Consider the following 19,744-nt stretch of genomic DNA (forward strand, 5'->3'; position numbering starts at 1 on the left):
TCACAACCGGCCGTGATTGGGAGACCCATAGGGCTGCGCACAATGCCCAGCGGGCCACTCAAGGACATTCAGAGACTTGTCCCGAAGCCACTCCTGCATTGTCCTGGCCATGTGTTTAGGATTGTTGTCCTGTTGGAAGGAGAACCATCGGCCCAGTCTGAGGTCATGGAGCAGGTTTTCAACAAGGATCTCTCTGTACTTTGCTCCGTTCATCTTTCCATCGATCCTGACTAGTCTCCAAGTCTTTGCAGCTGAAAAACATCCCTACAGCATGATACTGCCACCACCATGCATCACCATTGGGATGGTGCCAGGTTTCCTCCAGACTTGACGCTTGGCATTCAAGCCAAAGACTTCAATCTTGGTTTCATCAGACCAGAGCATCTTGTTTCTCATGGTCTGAGAGTCTTTAGGTGCCTTTTGGCAAACTACAAGCAGGCTGTCATGTGCCTTTTACTGAGGAGTGGCTTCCGTCTGGCCACTCTACCATAAAGACCTGATTGGTGGAGTGCTACAGAGATGGTTGTCCTTCTGGAAGGTTCTCCCTTCTCCACAGATGAACTCTGGACCACCAAGGCATTTCTCCCCTGATTGCTCAATCTCGTTGGGCGGCCACCTCTTATATAGACAGGTGTGTACCTATCTATATCATGTCCAATCTACTGAATTTACCAAAGGTGGACTCCAATCAATTTTAGAAACATCTCAAGGATGATCAATGGAAACAGGTTGCTTTGTCATTATGGGGTACGGTGTGTAGATTGATGAGGATTTTTTATTTATTTAATCCATTTTAGAATAAGGCTGTAATGTAACAAAATGTGGAAAACGTCAAGTGGTCTGAATACTTTCCGAATGCAGTTCATGTACAGTATTACACTGACTAAAATAATACTGTTACCTTAAAAAGTCAGGAGCCCTGGTGATCATGTTTTCAAAGTCAGCGAAGGACAGTTTGCTATCTCCGTCTAGGTCAGCCTCTTCGATGGCCTTCTCACAGACCAGGGTGACCTCTTCAGGGCTCAACTCCTCCCTCGTCAGCTTGTTCAAAGTCTTCTCCAGATCCTCCTTACACAGGAAGTTATCCACATTGAAATCTACACACACACACACACACACACACACACACACTCACACACACACACACACACACACACACACACACACACACACACACGGGATGTTATCCAAGTTCAAAACTAACACAGAAAGTTACATAGCTGATGAATCCCAAACAAGCTCCTCACCCCTACCAACTCGCTCGGAAGGCCCTCTGTTGTAGCGTGTCACTGATGAAACTCAGAGGGTGACTTCAAGAGTGGTGAGGGGATCAAATAAACCCATCAATTTCAGGACAGACTGAACACTTGAATGATGCAATTCATGTTCCACATTTTAGTAATAGAACGAGCATGAAACTCAAATAAGAAAATCCCTACTGTAGTTTTACAAGATGTGAACCTCATTTAACAGTTAAACATTTAATTTTGAGTTATTTCATATGTTACACGTGTCAAGACTCAAAGTCAGACAAACAGATGGTGTGAAATTGCACTAACTAAAATATAATGCAGTGCACTATGGGATACCACTATCTGGTGTACGTACGTAATATTATTTTTGTGCTGGCAACTGACTTGGCGAAAGTGACTATCAAAGGGTCTAATTAGCCCCTACACCGTCCATCATTTTTACTCCCTCAGCTTTGGGACACTTAATGTCAACAGGTAGGGTTAACATGAAACTATAGTTTTTTTCTACAAAATGCAGAAATGTGCCGTTTTCACATATGTATACACTGGATTTGTGCTGAAATATTGAAAATGAAGTTGACAAGTGGTAGCATCACCCTTTTAACAGAGATTCATGTAGGATTAAATGTGATTATCATATACAGTGCCTTCAGCAAGTATTCACACCCCTTGACTTTTTCCACATTTTGTTGTGTTACAAGTGAAATTAAATGGATTTAATTGTAATGTTTGGTCGACGATCTACACAATACTCCATCATGTGAACGGGGAAGAATAATTGAAATATAATTTTTTTTAAATATGAAAAATAAAACACTAATATAGCTTGATTAGATTTGTATTCACCCCCCTAAGACAATACATATTGGGAACACATTTGGCAGCGATAACAGCTGTGAGTCTTTTGGGATAAGCCTCTAAGCGCTTTGCACACCTGGATTGTACAATATTTATTAATTTGTATTTATTTATTTAACCTTTATTTACCTAGGCAAGTTGCCCATTATTCTTTTAAAAATTCTCCAAACTGTCAAATTGGTTGTTAATCACTGCTAGAAAGCCATTTTCAAGTCTTGCCATAGATTTTCAAGCCAAGTTAAGTCAAAACTGTAACTACGCCACTCAGGTACATTCAATATCATCTTGGTAAGCAACTCTACTGTATATTTGGCCTTGTGTTTTAGGTTATTGTCCTGTGGAAAGGTGAATTTGTCTCCCAGTGTCTCTTGTAAAGAAAATGGAACTAAGTTTTCCTCTTTTGCCTGTGCTTAGCTCTTTCTTCATATCATAAAAAACTCCATAGTCCTTGCCAATGACAACCATACCCATAACATGATGCAGCCACTACTATGCTTAAAGAAATATGAAAAGTGGTACTCAATGATGTGTTTCCGTCACGCTCTGACCATAGAGAGCCCTTTGTTCTCTATGGTGTAGTAGGTCAGGGCGTGACTAGGGGGTGTTCTAGCTCAATATTTCTATGTTGGTGTTTTGTATGGTTCCTATTGGTAATTGTTGCCTCTAATTGGGGATTATATTAAGGTAGCCATTTTTCCCACCTGTGTTTGTGGGATATTGTTTTGTGTTTGTGCATGTGCACCACTACTTTCACGTTTTGTTATTGGTTTATTGTTTTCGTTTAAAGTTTCACCGTAATAAAGATGTGGAACTTCAATCACTGCACCTTGGTCCGTCTTTAATCACGAGCGTGACAGTTTCCCCAAACATAATGCCTTGTATTTATGACAAAAAGTTCATTTCTTTGCCACATGTTTTTTGCAGTATTACTTAAGTACCTTGTTCCAAGCAGAAGGCATGTTTTGTAATATTGTTATTCTGTACAGGCTTCCTTCTTTTTACTCTGTTATTTATGTTAATATTGTGAGGTAACTACAACATTGTTGATCCATCCTCAGTTTTCTCCTGTCAAAGCCATTCAACTCTGTTACTGTTTTAAAGTCACCATTGGCCTCATGATGAAATCCCTGGGCAGTTTCCTTCCTCTCCGGCAACTGAGTTAGGAAGGACACCTGTATCTTTGTAGTGACTGGGTGTATTGATACACCATCCAAAGTGTATCTAATAACTTCACCATGCTAAAAGGGATATTCAGCATCTGTACCCTTCTTTGCAAGGCATTGGTTGAATCTGTGGTTGAAATTCACTACTCAATTGAGTTGCCTTACATGTAATTGTATGTGTGGGGTACAGAGATGGGGTAGTCATTTAAAAATGATGTTAAACACTATTATTGAACACAGAATGAGTCCAAAAAACTTGTGATTTGTTAAGCACATTTTTACTCATTTTTACTCTCAGAATTTATGTAGGCTTGTCATAGCAAAAGGGTTGAATATCAGCTTTTCATTTTGTATTAATTTAGAAAATGTTCTACAAACAAAATTCCATTTTGAAATTATGGAGTATTGTGTGTAGATCAGTGACACAACATCTCAATGTAATACATTTTTATTTCAGGCTGTAACACAACAAAATGTGGAAAAGGTTAAGGGGTGTGAATACTTTCTGAAGGCACAGTATATTAGCATACTCACCGTATATTTTGAAGGCGTATATGGCCTTGAGCTCCCTGGGGGCTGTCTCACTGAGGACAGAGAACATATCCACAAAGTCGTTGAAGCTCAGGTTCCCCGCTCCGTCCTCAGAGAAGGACTCCACGATCCTGTTCCTGAACGGGTTCTCCTACAGGACACACAGTGAGAAGGGGGAGACAAGGCAAGGCTGTCATTACTCATACATCACTGTCTATCAAGGCTATCGTCAGTATGTCACTGATACAATAAGGGTTTTATTCTACAAGAAACAGAGAGAGAGACAAGAGGACAAGGCTAACATCACTGATAGAAGACAGTGAGCCAGTGGTAAGACAATTACTTATTTACTATGTGTGAATGGAATTTAATGTGGAAAGCAAATAAGTGTCATATCCATTTATTATGATTAAACAAAGCCTGTGTGTCTATGTATGCTGATTATTCAACAATATGCGGGTCAGCAACCACAGCTAATGAAGTCACTGAAGCCCTTAAAACTTCTTCGGGGGCGACAGGGTAGCCTAGTGGTTAGAGCGTTGGACTAGTAACCGGAAGGTTGCGAGTTCAAACCCCCGAGCTGACAAGGTACAACAAATCTGTCGTTCTGCCCCTGAACAGGCAGTTAACCCACTGTTCCCAGGCCGTCATTGAAAATAAGAATTTGTTCTTAACTGACTTGCCTGGTTAAATAAAGGTAAAATAAAAAATAAAAAAATCCCTTCCACGGGACGGTTGAGCTAACGTAGGCTAATGCGATTAGCATGAGGTTGTAAGTAACAAGATCATTTCCCAGGACATAGACATATCTGATATTGGCAGAAAGCTTAAATACCACGAGGAGAGTGCACAAATTTGAACATGAAAAGTTATTTAAAAACTAATTAGGCACATTTGGGCAGTCTTGATACAACATTTTGAACAGAAATACAATGGTTCATTGGATCAGTCTAAAACTTTGCACATATATGTTATCTAGTGGCCAAAATCTAAATTGCACCTGGGCTGGAATAATACATTATGGCCTTTTTCTTGCATTTCAAGGATGATGGTACAAAAAAAATACAAAAGAATGGTTGGATTTTTCTTTGTATTATCTTTTACCAGATCTATTGTGTTATCTTCTACTACATTCCTTTCACATTTCCATAAACTTCAAAGTGTTTCATTTGAAATGGTACCAAGAATATGCATATCCTTGCTTCAGGTCCTGAGCTACAGGCAGTTAGATTTGGGTATGTCATTTTAGGCGAAAATTTAAAAAAGGGGCTAATCCTTAACAAGGCGTTGCAGTCAGTTTTGGAAGGTGTGGCCAGCAATAAACTGGTCCTGAACATCTCTAAAACTAAGAACATTGTATTTGGTACAAGTTGTTCCCTAAGTTCTAGACCTCAGCTGAATCTGGTAATGAATGGTGTGGCTCTTGAACAAGTTGAGGAGACTAAATTACTTGGCTTTACCTTAGATTGTAAACTGTCCCGGTCAAAACATATACTGTATGTAGACACACAGGCTTTATTCAGAACAAGTGGCAGATCATTAGTAAAGCTTGAAAAAAGAAAGAGGGGCCTAGACAGCTGCCCTGGGGAATTCCTGATTCTACCTGGATTATGTTGGAGAGGCTTCCTTTAAAGAACAACCTCTGTTCTGTTAGACAGAACACATTATAGCAGGGGGTGTAAAGCAATAACACATACGTTTTTTCCAGACTATGATCGATAAATACAAAAGCTGCACTGACGTCTAACAGACAGCCCCCACAATCATTTTATCATCAATTTCTGTCAGCCAATCATCAGTCATTTGTTTAAGTACTGTACATGTTGAATGCCCTTCCCTATAAAAAAGTGCCAAAAATCTGTTAATTTGTTTACTGTGAGAGAGCATTGTATCTGGTCAAGCACACTTGTTCCCCAAAATGTACTAAGGGTTGGTAACTGGCTGATTGGTCGGCTATTTGAGCCAGTAAAGGGGGCTTTACTATTCTTAGGAAGCAGAATTACTTTAGCTTCCCTCCAAGCCTGAGGGCACACACTTTCCAGTGTGTGTTGATTACCAGTGTGATTAGTAGTGTTTGTTGATTACCAGTGTGTGTTGATTAGAGTGTGTTGATTACTAGTGTGTGTTGATTACCAGTGTGTGTTGATTAGAGTGTGTCGATTACCAGTGTGTGTTGATTACCAGTGTGTGTTGATTAGTGTGTTGATTACTAGTGTTTGTTGATTACCAGTGTGTGTTGATTACCAGTGTTGATTACCAGTGTGTGTTGATTACCAGTGTATGTTGACTACCAGTGTGATTACTAGTGTGATTACCAGTGCATGTTGATTACCAGTCTGATTACCAGTGTGTGTTGATTACCAGTGTGATTACAGTGTGTGTTGATTACCAGTGTGATTAGTAGTGTTTGTTGTTTACCAGTGTGTGTTGATTACTAGTGTGTGTTGATTACCCTTCTGATTACCAGTGTGATTACCAGTGTGTGTTGATTACCAGTGTGATTACCAGTGTGTGTTGATTACCAGTGTGATTACCAGTGTGTGTTGATTACCAGTGTGATTACCAGTGTGTGTTGATTACCAGTGTGATTGGTAGTGTTTGTTGTTTACCAGTCTGTGTTGATTACCAGTCTGATTACCAGTGTTGATTACCAGTGTGATTACAGTGGGTGTTGATTACTAGTGTGTGTTGATTAACAGTGTATGTTGACTACCAGTGTGATTACTAGTGTGATTACCAGTGCATGTTGATTACCAGTCTGATTACCAGTGTGTGTTGATTACCAGTGTGATTACAGTGTGTGTTGATTACCAGTGTGATTAGTAGTGTTTGTTGTTTACCAGTGTGTGTTGATTACTAGTGTGTGTTGATTACCCTTCTGATTACCAGTGTGATTACCAGTGTGATTACCAGTGTGTGTTGATTACCAGTGTGATTACCAGTGTGTGTTGATTACCAGTGTGATTGGTAGTGTTTGTTGTTTACCAGTGTGTGTTGATTACCAGTCTGATTACCAGTGTTGATTACCAGTGTGATTACAGTGGGTGTTGATTACTAGTGTGTGTTGATTACCCTTCTGATTACCAGTGTGATTACCAGTGTGTGTTGATTACCAGTCTGATTACCAGTGTCGATTACCAGTGTGTGTTGATTACCAGTCTGATTACCAGTGTTGTTTACCAGCGTGTGTTGATTACCAGTGTGATTACTAGTGTGTGTTGATTACCCTTCTGATTACCAGTGTGTGTTGATTAACAGTGTGTGTTGATTACCAGTGTGTGTTGATTACTAGTGTGTGTTAATTACCCTTCAGATTACCAGTGTTGATTACCAGTGTGTGTTGATTAGTGTGTGTTGATTACCTGTGTGATTACCAGTGTGTGTTGATTACCAGTGTGATTACCAGTGTGTGTTGATTACTAGTGTGTGTTGATTACTAGTGTGTGTTGATTACCAGTTTGATTACCAGTCTGATTACCAGTGTGATTACCAGTGTGTGTTGATTACCAGTGTTGATTACCAGTGTGTGTTGATTACCCTTCTGACTACCAGTGTTGATTAACAGTGTGTGTTGATTACCAGTGTGATTACTAGTGTGTGTTGATTACCCTTCTGATTACCAGTGTGTGTTGATTACCAGTGTGTGTTGATTACCAGTGTGTGTTGATTACTAGTGTGTGTTGATTACCCTTCAGATTACCAGTGTTGATTACCAGTGTGTGTTGATTAGTGTGTGTTGATTACCAGTGTGATTACCAGTGTGTGTTGATTACCAGTGTGATTACCAGTGTGTGTTGATTACTAGTGTGTGTTGATTACTAGTGTGTGTTGATTACCAGTTTGATTACCAGTCTGATTACCAGTGTGATTACCAGTGTGTGTTGATTACCAGTGTTGATTACCAGTGTGTTGATTACCCTTCTGACTACCAGTGTTGATTAACAGTGTGTGTTGATTACCAGTCTGACTACCAGTGTTGATTACCAGTGTGTGTTGATTACCAGTGTGGTTAGTAGTGTGATTACCAGTGTGTGTTGATTACCAGTCTGATTACCAGTGTTGATTACCAGTGTTGATTACCAGTCTGATTAACAGTGTGTGTTGATTACCAGTTTGATTACCAGTATTGATTACCAGTCTGATTAAAAGTGTGTGCTGATTACCAGTTTGATTACCAGTGTGTTGTTTACCAGTGTGATTACAGTGTGTATTGATTACTAGTGTGTGTTGATTACCAGTCTGATTACCAGTGTGATTGCAGTGTGTTGATTACTAGTGTGTGTTGATTACCAGTGTGATTACAGTGTGTATTGATTACTAGTGTGTTCTGATTACCAGTCTGATTACCAGTGTGTGTTGATTACCAGTGTGTTTACCAGTGTGTGTTGATTACCAGTGTGATTACAGTGTGTGCTGATGACTAGTGTTTGTTGATTCCCAGTGTGATTACAGTGTGTGTTGATTATTAGTGTGTGTTGATTACTAGTGTGTGTTGATTACCAGTCTGATTACCAGTGTGATTACTAGTGTGATTACCAGTGTGTGTTGATTACCAGTCTGATTACCAGTGATAATTACCAGTGTGTGTTGATTACCAGTCTGAATAGCAGTGTTGATTACCAGTGTGTGTTGACAACCAGTGTGATTACTAGTGTGATTACTAGTGTGATTACCCATGTCTGTTGATTACCAGTGTTGATTACCAGTGTGTGTTGATTACTAGTGTGATTACCAGTTTGTGTTGATTACCAGTGTGATTACTAGTGTTACCTACATTTAGTTCCGGCATGCTGACTATAAGAGCTAAGGGTATTGTAACATCAGGCTCATTGGTGTAGTCCATGGGTACTAGGTGTGGAGCCAGCTCATGGTATCGTCCATGTAACCTAGAACACAAGACAATAACGACTATTAGTAGTGGTATCAACACATTGGCTTTCACTTCTTTCATTCCTACAATATATTGGATGTAAGAAAACAAACTGTTACTGAATAAAGATACTGGATGAGATGAAACATGCTGTTAACATGGGGATGTGGAGCTGAAAACATGCTGTTAACATGGGGATGTGGAGCTGAAAACATGCTGTTAACATGGGGATGTGTAGGAGCTGAAAACATGGGAATGTGTAGCTGAAAACATGCTGTTAACATGGGGATGTGTAGGAGCTGAAAACATGGGGATGTGGAGCTGAAAACATTCTGTTAACATGGGGATGTGTAGGAGCTGAAAACATGCTGTTAACATGGGGATGTGTAGGAGCTGAAAACATGCTGTTAACATGGGGATGTGTCGGAGCTGAAAACATGCTGTTAACATGGGGATGTGTAGGAGCTGAAAACATGCTGTTAACATGGGGATGTGTAGGAGCTGAAAACATGCTGTTAACATGGGGATGTGTAGGAGCTGAAAACATGCTGTTAACATGGGGATGTGTAGGAGCTGAAAATATGCTGTTAACATGGGGATGTGTAGGAGCTGAAAACATGCTGTTAACATGGGGATGTGTAGGAGCTGAAAACATGCTGTTAACATGGGGATGTGTAGGAGATGAAAACATGCTGTTAACATGGGGATGTGTAGGAGCTGAAAACATGCTGTTAACATGGGGATGTGTAGGAGCTGAAACTAAAGGTTGCAAGATCGAATCCCCAAATTGACAAGGTAATAAATAATCTGTTGTTCTGCCCCTGAACAAGGCAGTTTATTTAACCCGTTCCTAGGCCGTCATTGAAAATAAGAATTTGTTCTTCTTAACTGACTTGCCAAGTTAAATAAAGGTAAAATAAATAAAAACCTAAAGAAACATGCTGTTTACATGGGGATGTGTAGGAGCTGAAAACATGCTGACATGTCTCTGAAGTTAAGCAGGGTTTGTCCTGGATGGGAGACCAGATGCTGCTGGATGTGGTGTTGGAGGAGATGAAGGAGGCACTCTTTCATCTGGTCTAAAATAATATCCCAGGGCAGTGATTGTGTTTAAGCAGGGTTGGTTAACCCCTGTAGGTTGCTGTCTTCCAGATGGAATTTAAACAGGTGTTCGGACTCTCTGTGTTCACTGAAGTCATTAACCGTGGTGTCCTGGCTAAATTCCGAATCTACAATCATGGCCTTCATACGATCATGGCAACCTAATCATCCCCAGCTTCCAATTGGCTCATTCATCCACCTCCTCTCCCCTTCAACTATTCCCCAGGTCGTTCCTGTAAATGAGAATGTGTTCTCAGTCAACTTACCTGGTAAAATTAGGGTAAAAACTATATTTACACACCCCGCTCTGCAATGTAACACAAACAGAGTCACGATGACACTGGCCATTAAAACCAATACCCTCCTATAAAGAGGTATGTTTATTAGATATCAAACAACATGTGCTCTCAGTGCCATGGTTCAAACGCTATGTTTACCGACTGAAATCAGCAGAGAGGACTAGACACAAAGACTGACCATAACAACAATCGACAGGACATACCAGGACAGCAGAGAGGACTGGACCCACAAAGACTGACAATACAGACAACAGATATGATGTTAGAATCACTGCAATGAAACAATGATGAGTACGCACACACAAAGAAAATTAAAGTCATGGACATCATAGCTCTTTGATCTATCGTAGCTCTCTGATCTATCATAGCACTCTGATCCATCGTAGCGATCTCATGGCGATCTGATCTATCATGGCGATCTGATCTATCATGGCGATCTGATCTATGATAGCGATCTGATCTATCATGGCGATCTGATCTATGATAGCGATCTGATCTATGTTGTCATACAGAAGAAGAACAGTTGTTATTTGAACAGTCAGCAGTGTTGTTCTGTTCTCTGGACAGGCAGAGCTAAACCTCTGACCCCTGACCCCTTCCAGGTGCCATCTCAGTTGCCATGGCAGCACTATGCATCTGGAAGGCCATTGGTCTGTGATGACGAGCCCACTGAGGTAGCATAATATAAACCTGTCAGGATGAGCCTGTGTCTGAGATCGTGTTACATACAGGACAGATTAAACACCTCCTGATGACCTTGACCTCTGATTGATTGATCAGATAATACACCTTCTTACCTCCTGCCATTGGCTGACTAGTTCCAACTGTCCTACTGGATGAGATTTCTGTGAAAGACCAAATAGTCTATTCCCGTCTCCTTCCATGACTTACACTGTTCAAAATGTCTTCTCCATCCTCCAACGGAACCGGTATCAAATACCTGATGATAATCCTTACATCATATACTGTCCCAATATACAGTATGCTGGTACAGCTGTGTGGAGACAGAACCTGTGGTGTTTTAGTGAGGTCATAAAGACCAGGAGTCCATTAGGTTCCAACTGATTGTCCATTTGGTTTCCAGAGCTCTGCCGCTGGCCCTGTTATCACTGTGTTGTCACAGCCCATCTCTGTCTCAATGTCATGGTGGACCCATTCATCCACAGCACAGTGCTCCGAGCAAGTTATCCATTCATCCACAGCACAGTGCTCCGAGCAGGATATCTATTCATCCACAGCACAGTGCTCCGAGCAGGATATCTATTCATCCACAGCACAGTGCTCCGAGCAGGATATCTATTCATCCACAGCACAGTGCTCCGAGCAGGATATCTATTCATCCACAGCACAGTGCTCCGAGCAGGATATCTATTCATCCACAGCACAGTGCTCCGAGCAGGATATCTATTAATCCACAGCACAGTGCTCTGAGCAGGATATCTATTAATCCACAGCACAGTGCTCTGAGCAGGATATCTATTACATAAGAGTATGAGGTGAGCCATGCTGAGCTGTCAATAATCACTAAGGATTCAGACAGTGGAGTACGAGGTGTGCCGAGCTGGGCCCTCAATGATCACTAAGGATTCAGACAGTGGAGTAGAAGGAGTGTATTATCACTGTTTTGACGACCATGGGGAAATCATTTCACAAGATCCAGTGGATCAAGAAAACCTTCTTTCCTCCGTGTGAAGAGATGGGGCTGTATCCTCTCAACCGTTAAATGCACTCCTCTGTGTGAAGAGATGGGGCTGTATCCTCTCAACCGTTAAATGCACTCCTCTGTGTGAAGAGATGGGGCTGTATCCTCTCAACCGTTAAATGCACTCCTCTGTGTGAAGAGATGGGGCTGTATCCTCTCAACCATCTAAAAGCCCTCCTCCGTGTGAAGAGATGGGGCTGTATCCTCTCAACCATTAAAAGCACAACCAAATTCTAATGGAAAAACAATGTCTGATTTTTGGTTTAGTTGTAATTGTGTTTGGTTGTCGACAAATTAATAATTGATATGTTGAATTCAGACTAAGACCTGGACTGGCCTGGTGTATTACAGAACTCTGTCTGTCTGCCTGTCGGTCTGACACTGGTACCTAGTCCCAAAATATCCATTTGCTCTTCCCATTAGAAATTAAACAATCCTCTGAAACTCCAAGAAACCACTGACAGAAGACAGCAGATCACCATTAAGTAACACAGATGACAACATGTTGAGCAGGTTCATCAAAACCACAGATCTGGAATGGGTTGATCCTCTCTACCTGTCGCCAAGAAGCCATAAAACAGGTCTGGATCAATGCCAGCGAAGAAGCCTGTTAAAGAGATGAAATGAAGTGCTTTGGAACACTAAAACGAGTCACAACTGATCTGCCACCACCTCTTAGAGCCATGTGAGACGCTAGCGTCACATCTAGCCACTACCTTAAAGGAGATGAAACCTTAACTTTGCTGGAGTATTGAAACATGGTGGAGATGTCACGTTCTGACCTTAGTTCTGTTATTTTATCTGTGTTTTAGTATGGTCAGGGCGTGAGTTGGGTGGGTAGTCTGTTTGTTTTTCCATGTTGGTTTTTGAGTTCGGCCTAGTATGGTTCTCAATCAGAGGCAGCTGTCAATCGTTGTCCCTGATTGAGAATCATACTTAGGTAGCCTGGGTTTCACTGTTGGGTCGTGGGTGTTTGTCTTCCGTGTCAGTGTTTGTCGCCATACGGGACTGTTTTGTTCATTTCACGTTTATTGTTTTGTATTTCTTAATGTTTATTTTAAAACATAAACTGAACACTATGGGCACTTACCACCCTGTATTTTGGTCCTCCGATACTTCTCGCTACTCCTCCTCAGAAGAGGAAGAGATCCATTACAGGAGAGGGTATTGGGACAGATTTAAAGTGTACTGAAACATTCCTCCTGGTGTTCTGAATCACGACATGGTGCATTGTAACACCACATAATCAAGAGTTGTGCAACACCTTGCCAGAGACTGGGAGCACTAACCAGGAAAAGGTTGAAAACACTATGGTGGTGTTTCAGAATTAGATACCTTCTTCAGGAGTCCCTCCTATTGTGTAGCTGCTCTTACACGGTGTGCTGATTAACTTCTCATTGGTACAAAAGGTCAAACAAAAGTATTATGCTCAAACAAAAGACAAAAGAAAAGATAGTTTGGTGAAAACACAAGTTTGTATTTTAAAGTTTGTCCAGTATAATAATTAATGAGTACAACATTACTTTTTAAAGACATGATTTTGTAGCTTCAAATGTTTTATCTTTTCATAGCAAATTATCAAACGACAACAAAACATTAACTGGGTAATATTCATTATTCCAATTCTGTTGCAAAACGTTTCTTAAACTGAAGCAACCGGAACGTGGAGGGACCTACCTGAATTTGTCCAATAGAAACTCTTGTTTTGCTCGGTTTGCTTCCAAATCAAATCAAATTTTATTTGTCACATACACATGGTTAGCATATGTTAATACGAGTGTAGCGAAATGCTTGTGATTCTAGTTCCGACAATGCAGTAATAACTAACGAGTAATCTAGCTAACAATTCCAAAACTACTACCTTATACATACACGTGTAAAGGGATGAAGAATATGTACATACAAATATATGAATGAGTGATGGTACAGAACGGCATAGGCAAGATGCAGTAGATGGTATAGAGTACAGTATATACATATGAGATGAGTAATGTAGGGTATGTAAACATATAAAAGTGGCATTGTTTAAAGTGGCTAGTGATACATGTATTACATAAAGATGGCAAGATGCAGTAGATGGTATGGAGTACAGTATATACATATGAGATGAGTAATGTAGGGTATGTAAACATTATATTAAGTGGAATTGTTTAAAGTGGCTAGTGATACATGTATTACATAAAGATTGCAAGATGCAGTAGATGGTATGGAGTACAGTATATACATATGAGATGAGTAATGTAGGGTATGTAAACATATAAAAGTGGCATTGTTTAAAGTGGCTAGTGATACATGTATTACATAAAGATGGCAAGATGCAGTAGATGGTATGGAGTACAGTATATACATATGAGATGAGTAATGTAGGGTATGTAAACATTATATTAAGTGGAATTGTTTAAAGTGGCTAGTGATACATGTATTACATAAAGATGGCAAGATGCAGTAGATGGTATGGAGTACAGTATATACATATGAGATGAGTAATGTAGGGTATGTAAACATTATATTAAGTGGAATTGTTTATAGTGGCTAGTGATACATTTTTTACATCAATTTTTCCATTATTAAAGTGGCTGGAGTTGAGTCAGTATGTTGGCAGCAGCCACTCAATGTTAGTGATGGTTGTTTAACAGTCTGATGGCCTTAAGATAGAAGCTGTTTTTCAGTCTCTCAGTCCCTGCTTTGGTGCACCTGTACCTGTCCGTTTGGTTCTTAAACGGTAAACGGTTTCCGTAATGAATACACCCCAGGTCCTTCACATTTTTATATTGACAAAGTAAAACAGTTCACAAATCTGTAAGGTAGTTACCATACAGTGGCTTGCGAAAGTATTCACCCCCTTGGCACTTGTCCTATTTTATTGCCTACCACTTTGAAGATGCAAAATATTTTTGGGGGGTGAAACAAACAAGAAATAAGACAAGAAAAATGAAAACTTGAGCGTGCATAACTATTCACCCCCCCAAAGTCAATACTTTGTAGAGCCACCTTTGGCAGCAATTACAGCTGCAAGACTCTTGGGGTACGTCTCTATAAGCTTGGCACATCTAGCCACTGGGATTTTCTTATTTTTTCTCATTCTTCAAGGCAAAACTTCTCCAGCCCCTTCAAGTTGGATGGGTTCCACTGGTGTACAGCAATCTTTAAGTAATACCACAGATTCTCAATTGGAGTGAGGTCTGGGCTTTGATTAGGCCATTCCAAGACATTTCAATGTTTCCCCTTAAACCACTCAAGTGTTGCTTTAGCAGTATGTTTAGGGTCATTGTCCTGCTGGAAGGTGAACCTCCATCCCAGTCTCAAATCTCTAGAAGACTGAAACAGGTTTCCCTCAAGAATTTCCCTGTATTTAGCATCATCATTCCTTCAATACCCTAGTTCCTGTCGATTAAAAACATTCCCACAGCATGATGATGACACCACCATGCTTCATTGTGGGGATAGTGTTCTCGGGGTGATGAGAGGTGTTGGGGTTTGCGCCAGACAGCTTTTTCCTTGATGGCCAAAAAGCTCAATTTTAGTCTCATTCGAGAACCTTCTTTCATTTGTTTGGGGAGTCTCCCACATGCCTTTTGGCGAAACACCAAACGTGTTTTCTTATTTTTTTCTTTAAGCAATGGCTCTTTCTGGCCACTCTTCCGTAAAGCCCAGGTCTGTGGAGTGTACGTCTTAAAGTGATCCTATGGACAGATACTCCAATCTCCGCTGTGGAGCTTTGCAGCTCCTTCAGGGTTGTCTTTGGTTTCTTTGTTGCCTCTGTGATTAATGCCCTCCTTGCCTGGTCTGTGAGTTTTGGTGGGTGGCCCTCTCTTGGCAGTTTTGTTGTGGTGCAATTTTTTAATCATGGATTTAAATGGTGCTCCGTGGGATGTACAATGTTTTGGATATTTTTTTATAACCCAACCCTGATCTATACTTCTCCACAACTTTGTCCCTGACCTGTTTGAGGAGCTCCTTGGTATTCATGGTGCCGCTTGCTTGGTGGTGCCCCTTGCTTAGTGGTGTTGCAGACTCTGGGGCCTTTCAGAACAGGTGTTGGTGTAGCATTTCAGTTGAAGTCAGAAGTTTACATACACCTTAGCCAAATATATTTCAACTCAGTCTTTCACAATTCCTGACATTTAATCCGGGTAAAAATACCCTGTCTTAGGTCAGTTAGGATCACCACCTTGTTTTAAGAATGTGAAATATCAGAATAATAGAGAGAATGGAAATATGGCATTATATTTCACATTCATGGGAAAAAATAGAGGCTATGACTGCTAATTTTCCTGCAAAACTTCAGCCCAGGGCTCAACTTCAGCCCAGGGCTCAACTTCAGCCCAGGGCTCAACTTCAGCCCAGGGCTCAACTTCAGCCCAGGGCTCAACTTCAGCCCAGGGCTCAACTTCAGCCCAGGGCTCAACTTCAGCCCAGGGCTCAACTTCAGCCCAGGGCTCATCCACCATCCATTGGGCTGCAGTAACATGCAGTGTGGTAGTCCAGCGCTAGCGCAGGTTAAAATAAGTGGCTATAGTGTAGCATACATCAAACAATAGATGAAGCTCATATAGTTAGTAGGCTTTCCAGCAGTATCAACTAAAAAGTGCCTTTATTTGCATAAAAAACTAGTTCACGACAAGTGCAAACAATGACATGTCAATTACCAACTACATGTAGCTTCACGAAAAACTGATCAATGGATCAAAATGGCTGTCCAAACTATTAGCATTAGCGGCTGAAATGCTACACCAAACAAATGTTGTTATTGAGTGAATTCCTTTTCCGTTTCCTTGTTCAATGTGATGATCCCTGCAATAAACCATTCACACATACTTTCAGGGATTGTTTTGGAGAGTTTCATCTGAATGTCTGGTGTGCTCTCACCTGTCTGGCTGTGTGAATGATCCAAATACAGGGGAAGTGCCTGCAAACTTGCCTGTTTTTATACTTGGTTTGCTAGAGAGAACACCTGCCACAAATACCCTCTCTCCACCTCCATGCCGCAGACTGGGAGAATTCTGTAGTATGGCAGCACAATGTTTGAAGTTCACATTTTGCCTTTATTCTTAAAATGTGTCTTCTGATATGGGGCCCAGTTCCTCACATGGTACATGGCTGTGTGGTTGAGTGGGTCCGATTCCAAATAAATATTTTACAGGGGTTCAATTCCAGTTTCCAACTAACTCCTTCTTGGTCTCCTCCTGTTTCTAATGTGTCTTATTTGTCTAAACAAAGCACTGAAAAACTAAAGGTGGAATTTCACACCAAAGATATTCTCCCTCGGTCCCATTCAGACTTAGGTTGATTTAACATGGATATACATATACAGTGGAGCAAAAAAAGTATTTAGTCAGCCACCAATTGTGCAAGTTCTCCCACTTAAAAAGATGAGAGAGGCCTGTAATTTTCATCATAGGTACACTTCAACTATGACAGACAAAATGAGAAAAAAATCCAGAAAATCACATTGTAGGATTTTTTATGAATTTATTTTTCAAATTATGGTGGAAAATAAGTATTTGGTCAATAGCAAAAGTTTCTCAATACTTTGTTATATACCCTTTGTTGGCAATGACAGAGGTCAAACGTTTTCTGTAAGTCTTCACAAGGTTTTCACACACTGTTGCTGGTATTTTGGCCCATTCCTCCATGCAGATCTCCTCTAGAGCAGTGATGCTTTGGGGCTGTTGCTGGGCAACATGGACTTTCAACTCCCTCCAAAGATTTTCTATGGGGTTGAGATCTGGAGACTGGCTAGGCCACAACAGGACCTTGAAATGCTTCTTACGAAGCCACTCCTTCGTTGCCCGGGCGGTGTGTTTGGGATCATTGTCATGCTGAAAGACCCAGCCATGTTTCATCTTCAATGCCCTTGCTGATGGAAGGAGGTTTTCACTCAAAATCTCACGATACATGGCCCCATTCATTCTTTCCTTTACACGGATCAGTCGTCCTGGTCCCTTTTGTCATATACATATATATGTAAACATTCATACACATAGCTCATATATTATACAGAGCCAAGCCAAACCGCCTGACTCAAGTCATCTTACTTACCCCTGCTAAAACAGGAACCAGCTCACTCACCCAGCAATAAAACTACCCCCCCCCCCCTCAGCTCTGTTGTCTTACCACCCCAGGAAACAAAGACATTCCATCGCAAGAACACATACACCCAGCCATAAAACTGACCCCCTCTGTTCTCTTCTTTCACGACCCCCTCTGCTCTCCTGTATCAGATTTCCAGATACACAAATATCTCCTTGTATGAACACACATCTCAACCCCCTCTACTGGTCGGGTGCTCAGAACAAGACTCTGCTCTGGGTAGAGCAGGCCCGCCTCCATCTCTTCAGGACCAGTCAGAAGACCACCACGACAAGACTCCACCTACATCATTCTATGTATAAAAACTGTTGTAACCTTTGTCTAAGTCCCTTTTTCACCTGACTCACTTAATGAGTTATATGAACTAGGTCCGTGCACGTAAAACGGCAGGACAATATATCTTTTGACTCATTAAAACTGCCTTTTGTTACAACTATAATCCACTCTGTCCAGCGTCCGTGATTTGGTCTCGACTCTCCAGTAATTGAACATCAACACTTTGCAGAAAAACAGCCCCAAAGCATGATGTTTCCACCCCCATGCTTCACAGTAGGTATGGTGTTCTTTGGATGCAACTCAGCATTCTTTGTCCTCCAAACACGACGAGTTGAGTTTTTACCAAAAAGTTATATTTTGGTTTCATCTGACCATATGACATTCTCCCAATCTTCTTCTGGATCATCCAAATGATCTCTAGCAAACTTCAGACGGGCCTGGACATGTACTGGCTTAAGTAGTGTGTTACTGATGGTAGGCTTTGTTACTTTGGTCCCAGCTCTCTGCAGGTCATTCACTAGGTCCCCCCATGTGGTTCTGGGATTTTTGCTCACCGTTCTTGTGATCATTTTGACCCCACAGGGTGAGATCTTGCGTGGCGCCCCAGATTGAGGGAGATTATCAGTGGTCTTGTATGTCTTCCATTTACTAATAATTACTCCCACAGTTGATTTATTCAAACCAAGCTGCTTACCTATTGCAGATTCAGTCTTCCCAGCCTGGTGCAGGTCTACAATTTTGTTTCTGGTGTCTTTTGACAGCTCTTTGGTCTTGGCCATAGTGGAGTTTGGAGTGTGACTGTTTGAGGTTGTGGACAGGTGGCTTTTATACTGATAACAAGTTCAAACAGGTGCCATTAATACAGGTAACGAGTGGAGGACAGAGAAGCCTCTTAAAGAAGAAGTTACAGATCTGTGAGAGTCAGAAATCTTGTTTGTTTGTAGGTGACCAAATACTTATTTTCCACCACAATTTGCAAATAAATTCATTAAAAATCCTACAATGTGATTTTCAGATTTTTTTTTCTCATTTTTTCTGTTATAGTTGAAGTGTACCTATGATGAAAATTACAGGCCTCTCTCATCTTTTTAAGTGTGAGAACTTGCACAATTGGTGGCTGACTAAATATTTTTTTGCCCCACTGTATATATATATATATTTTTTTTTTACTTAAGTCCATATTTTAATAAGTCCGTGTCTAGTATCTCAAGTCTGAATCAGGCCCATGTGGTAACAAGGGGGGTTCAGCACAAAAGTTCAGTCCTGAAGACTGTCTGAGTGGTCTTAGGCAGTCGTTTGACAAGCAGGAGACCTGGGTTCTGTAATTTACTGCCGTAAACATTTGGATTGTAACACTATTTATAATCTCACAATGGGCCTGGCAACTGTAGACTATAATTAGTGCCAAAATCTACCCTAGGAAAAGTATCCAATTTCCAATGTATTTTTCTTGTCTATATTGAACACATAATTTAAACATTCACAGGGTTGGAAAAAGTATGTGAACCCCTAAGCTAATGACTGTCCAAAAGCTAATTGGAGTCAGGAGTCAGCTAACCTGGAGTCCAATCAATGAGACGAGATTGTACATGTTGGTT

General features: G+C 40.9%; 1 protein-coding gene across 3 annotated transcripts in view; it reads right to left on the reverse strand.

The window, feature by feature from the left end:
- The window catches only part of LOC110501421 (calcium and integrin-binding family member 2), a 59,288-nt gene that overhangs the window by 3,863 nt on the left and 35,681 nt on the right, over positions 1-19,744 (reverse strand). For all 3 annotated transcript variants that reach the window (XR_016491137.1, XR_016491138.1, XM_036961240.2), the window contains exons 3-5: positions 8,580-8,691; positions 3,809-3,956; positions 902-1,097 (exon numbers count right to left, since the gene is read on the reverse strand). Coding sequence is in view for 1 of the 3 variants with exons in the window: in XM_036961240.2 (XP_036817135.1) it covers positions 902-1,097; positions 3,809-3,956; positions 8,580-8,691 (456 nt within the window). In the remaining 2 variants the exon portion in view is untranslated. The remainder of the gene's footprint in view (positions 1-901; positions 1,098-3,808; positions 3,957-8,579; positions 8,692-19,744) is intronic.

Source organism: Oncorhynchus mykiss, chromosome 2 (genome assembly GCF_057628025.1).
Source record: "Oncorhynchus mykiss isolate SJ-2025 chromosome 2, ASM5762802v1, whole genome shotgun sequence".
In the NCBI taxonomy this organism is placed as follows: Eukaryota; Metazoa; Chordata; class Actinopteri; order Salmoniformes; family Salmonidae; genus Oncorhynchus; species Oncorhynchus mykiss.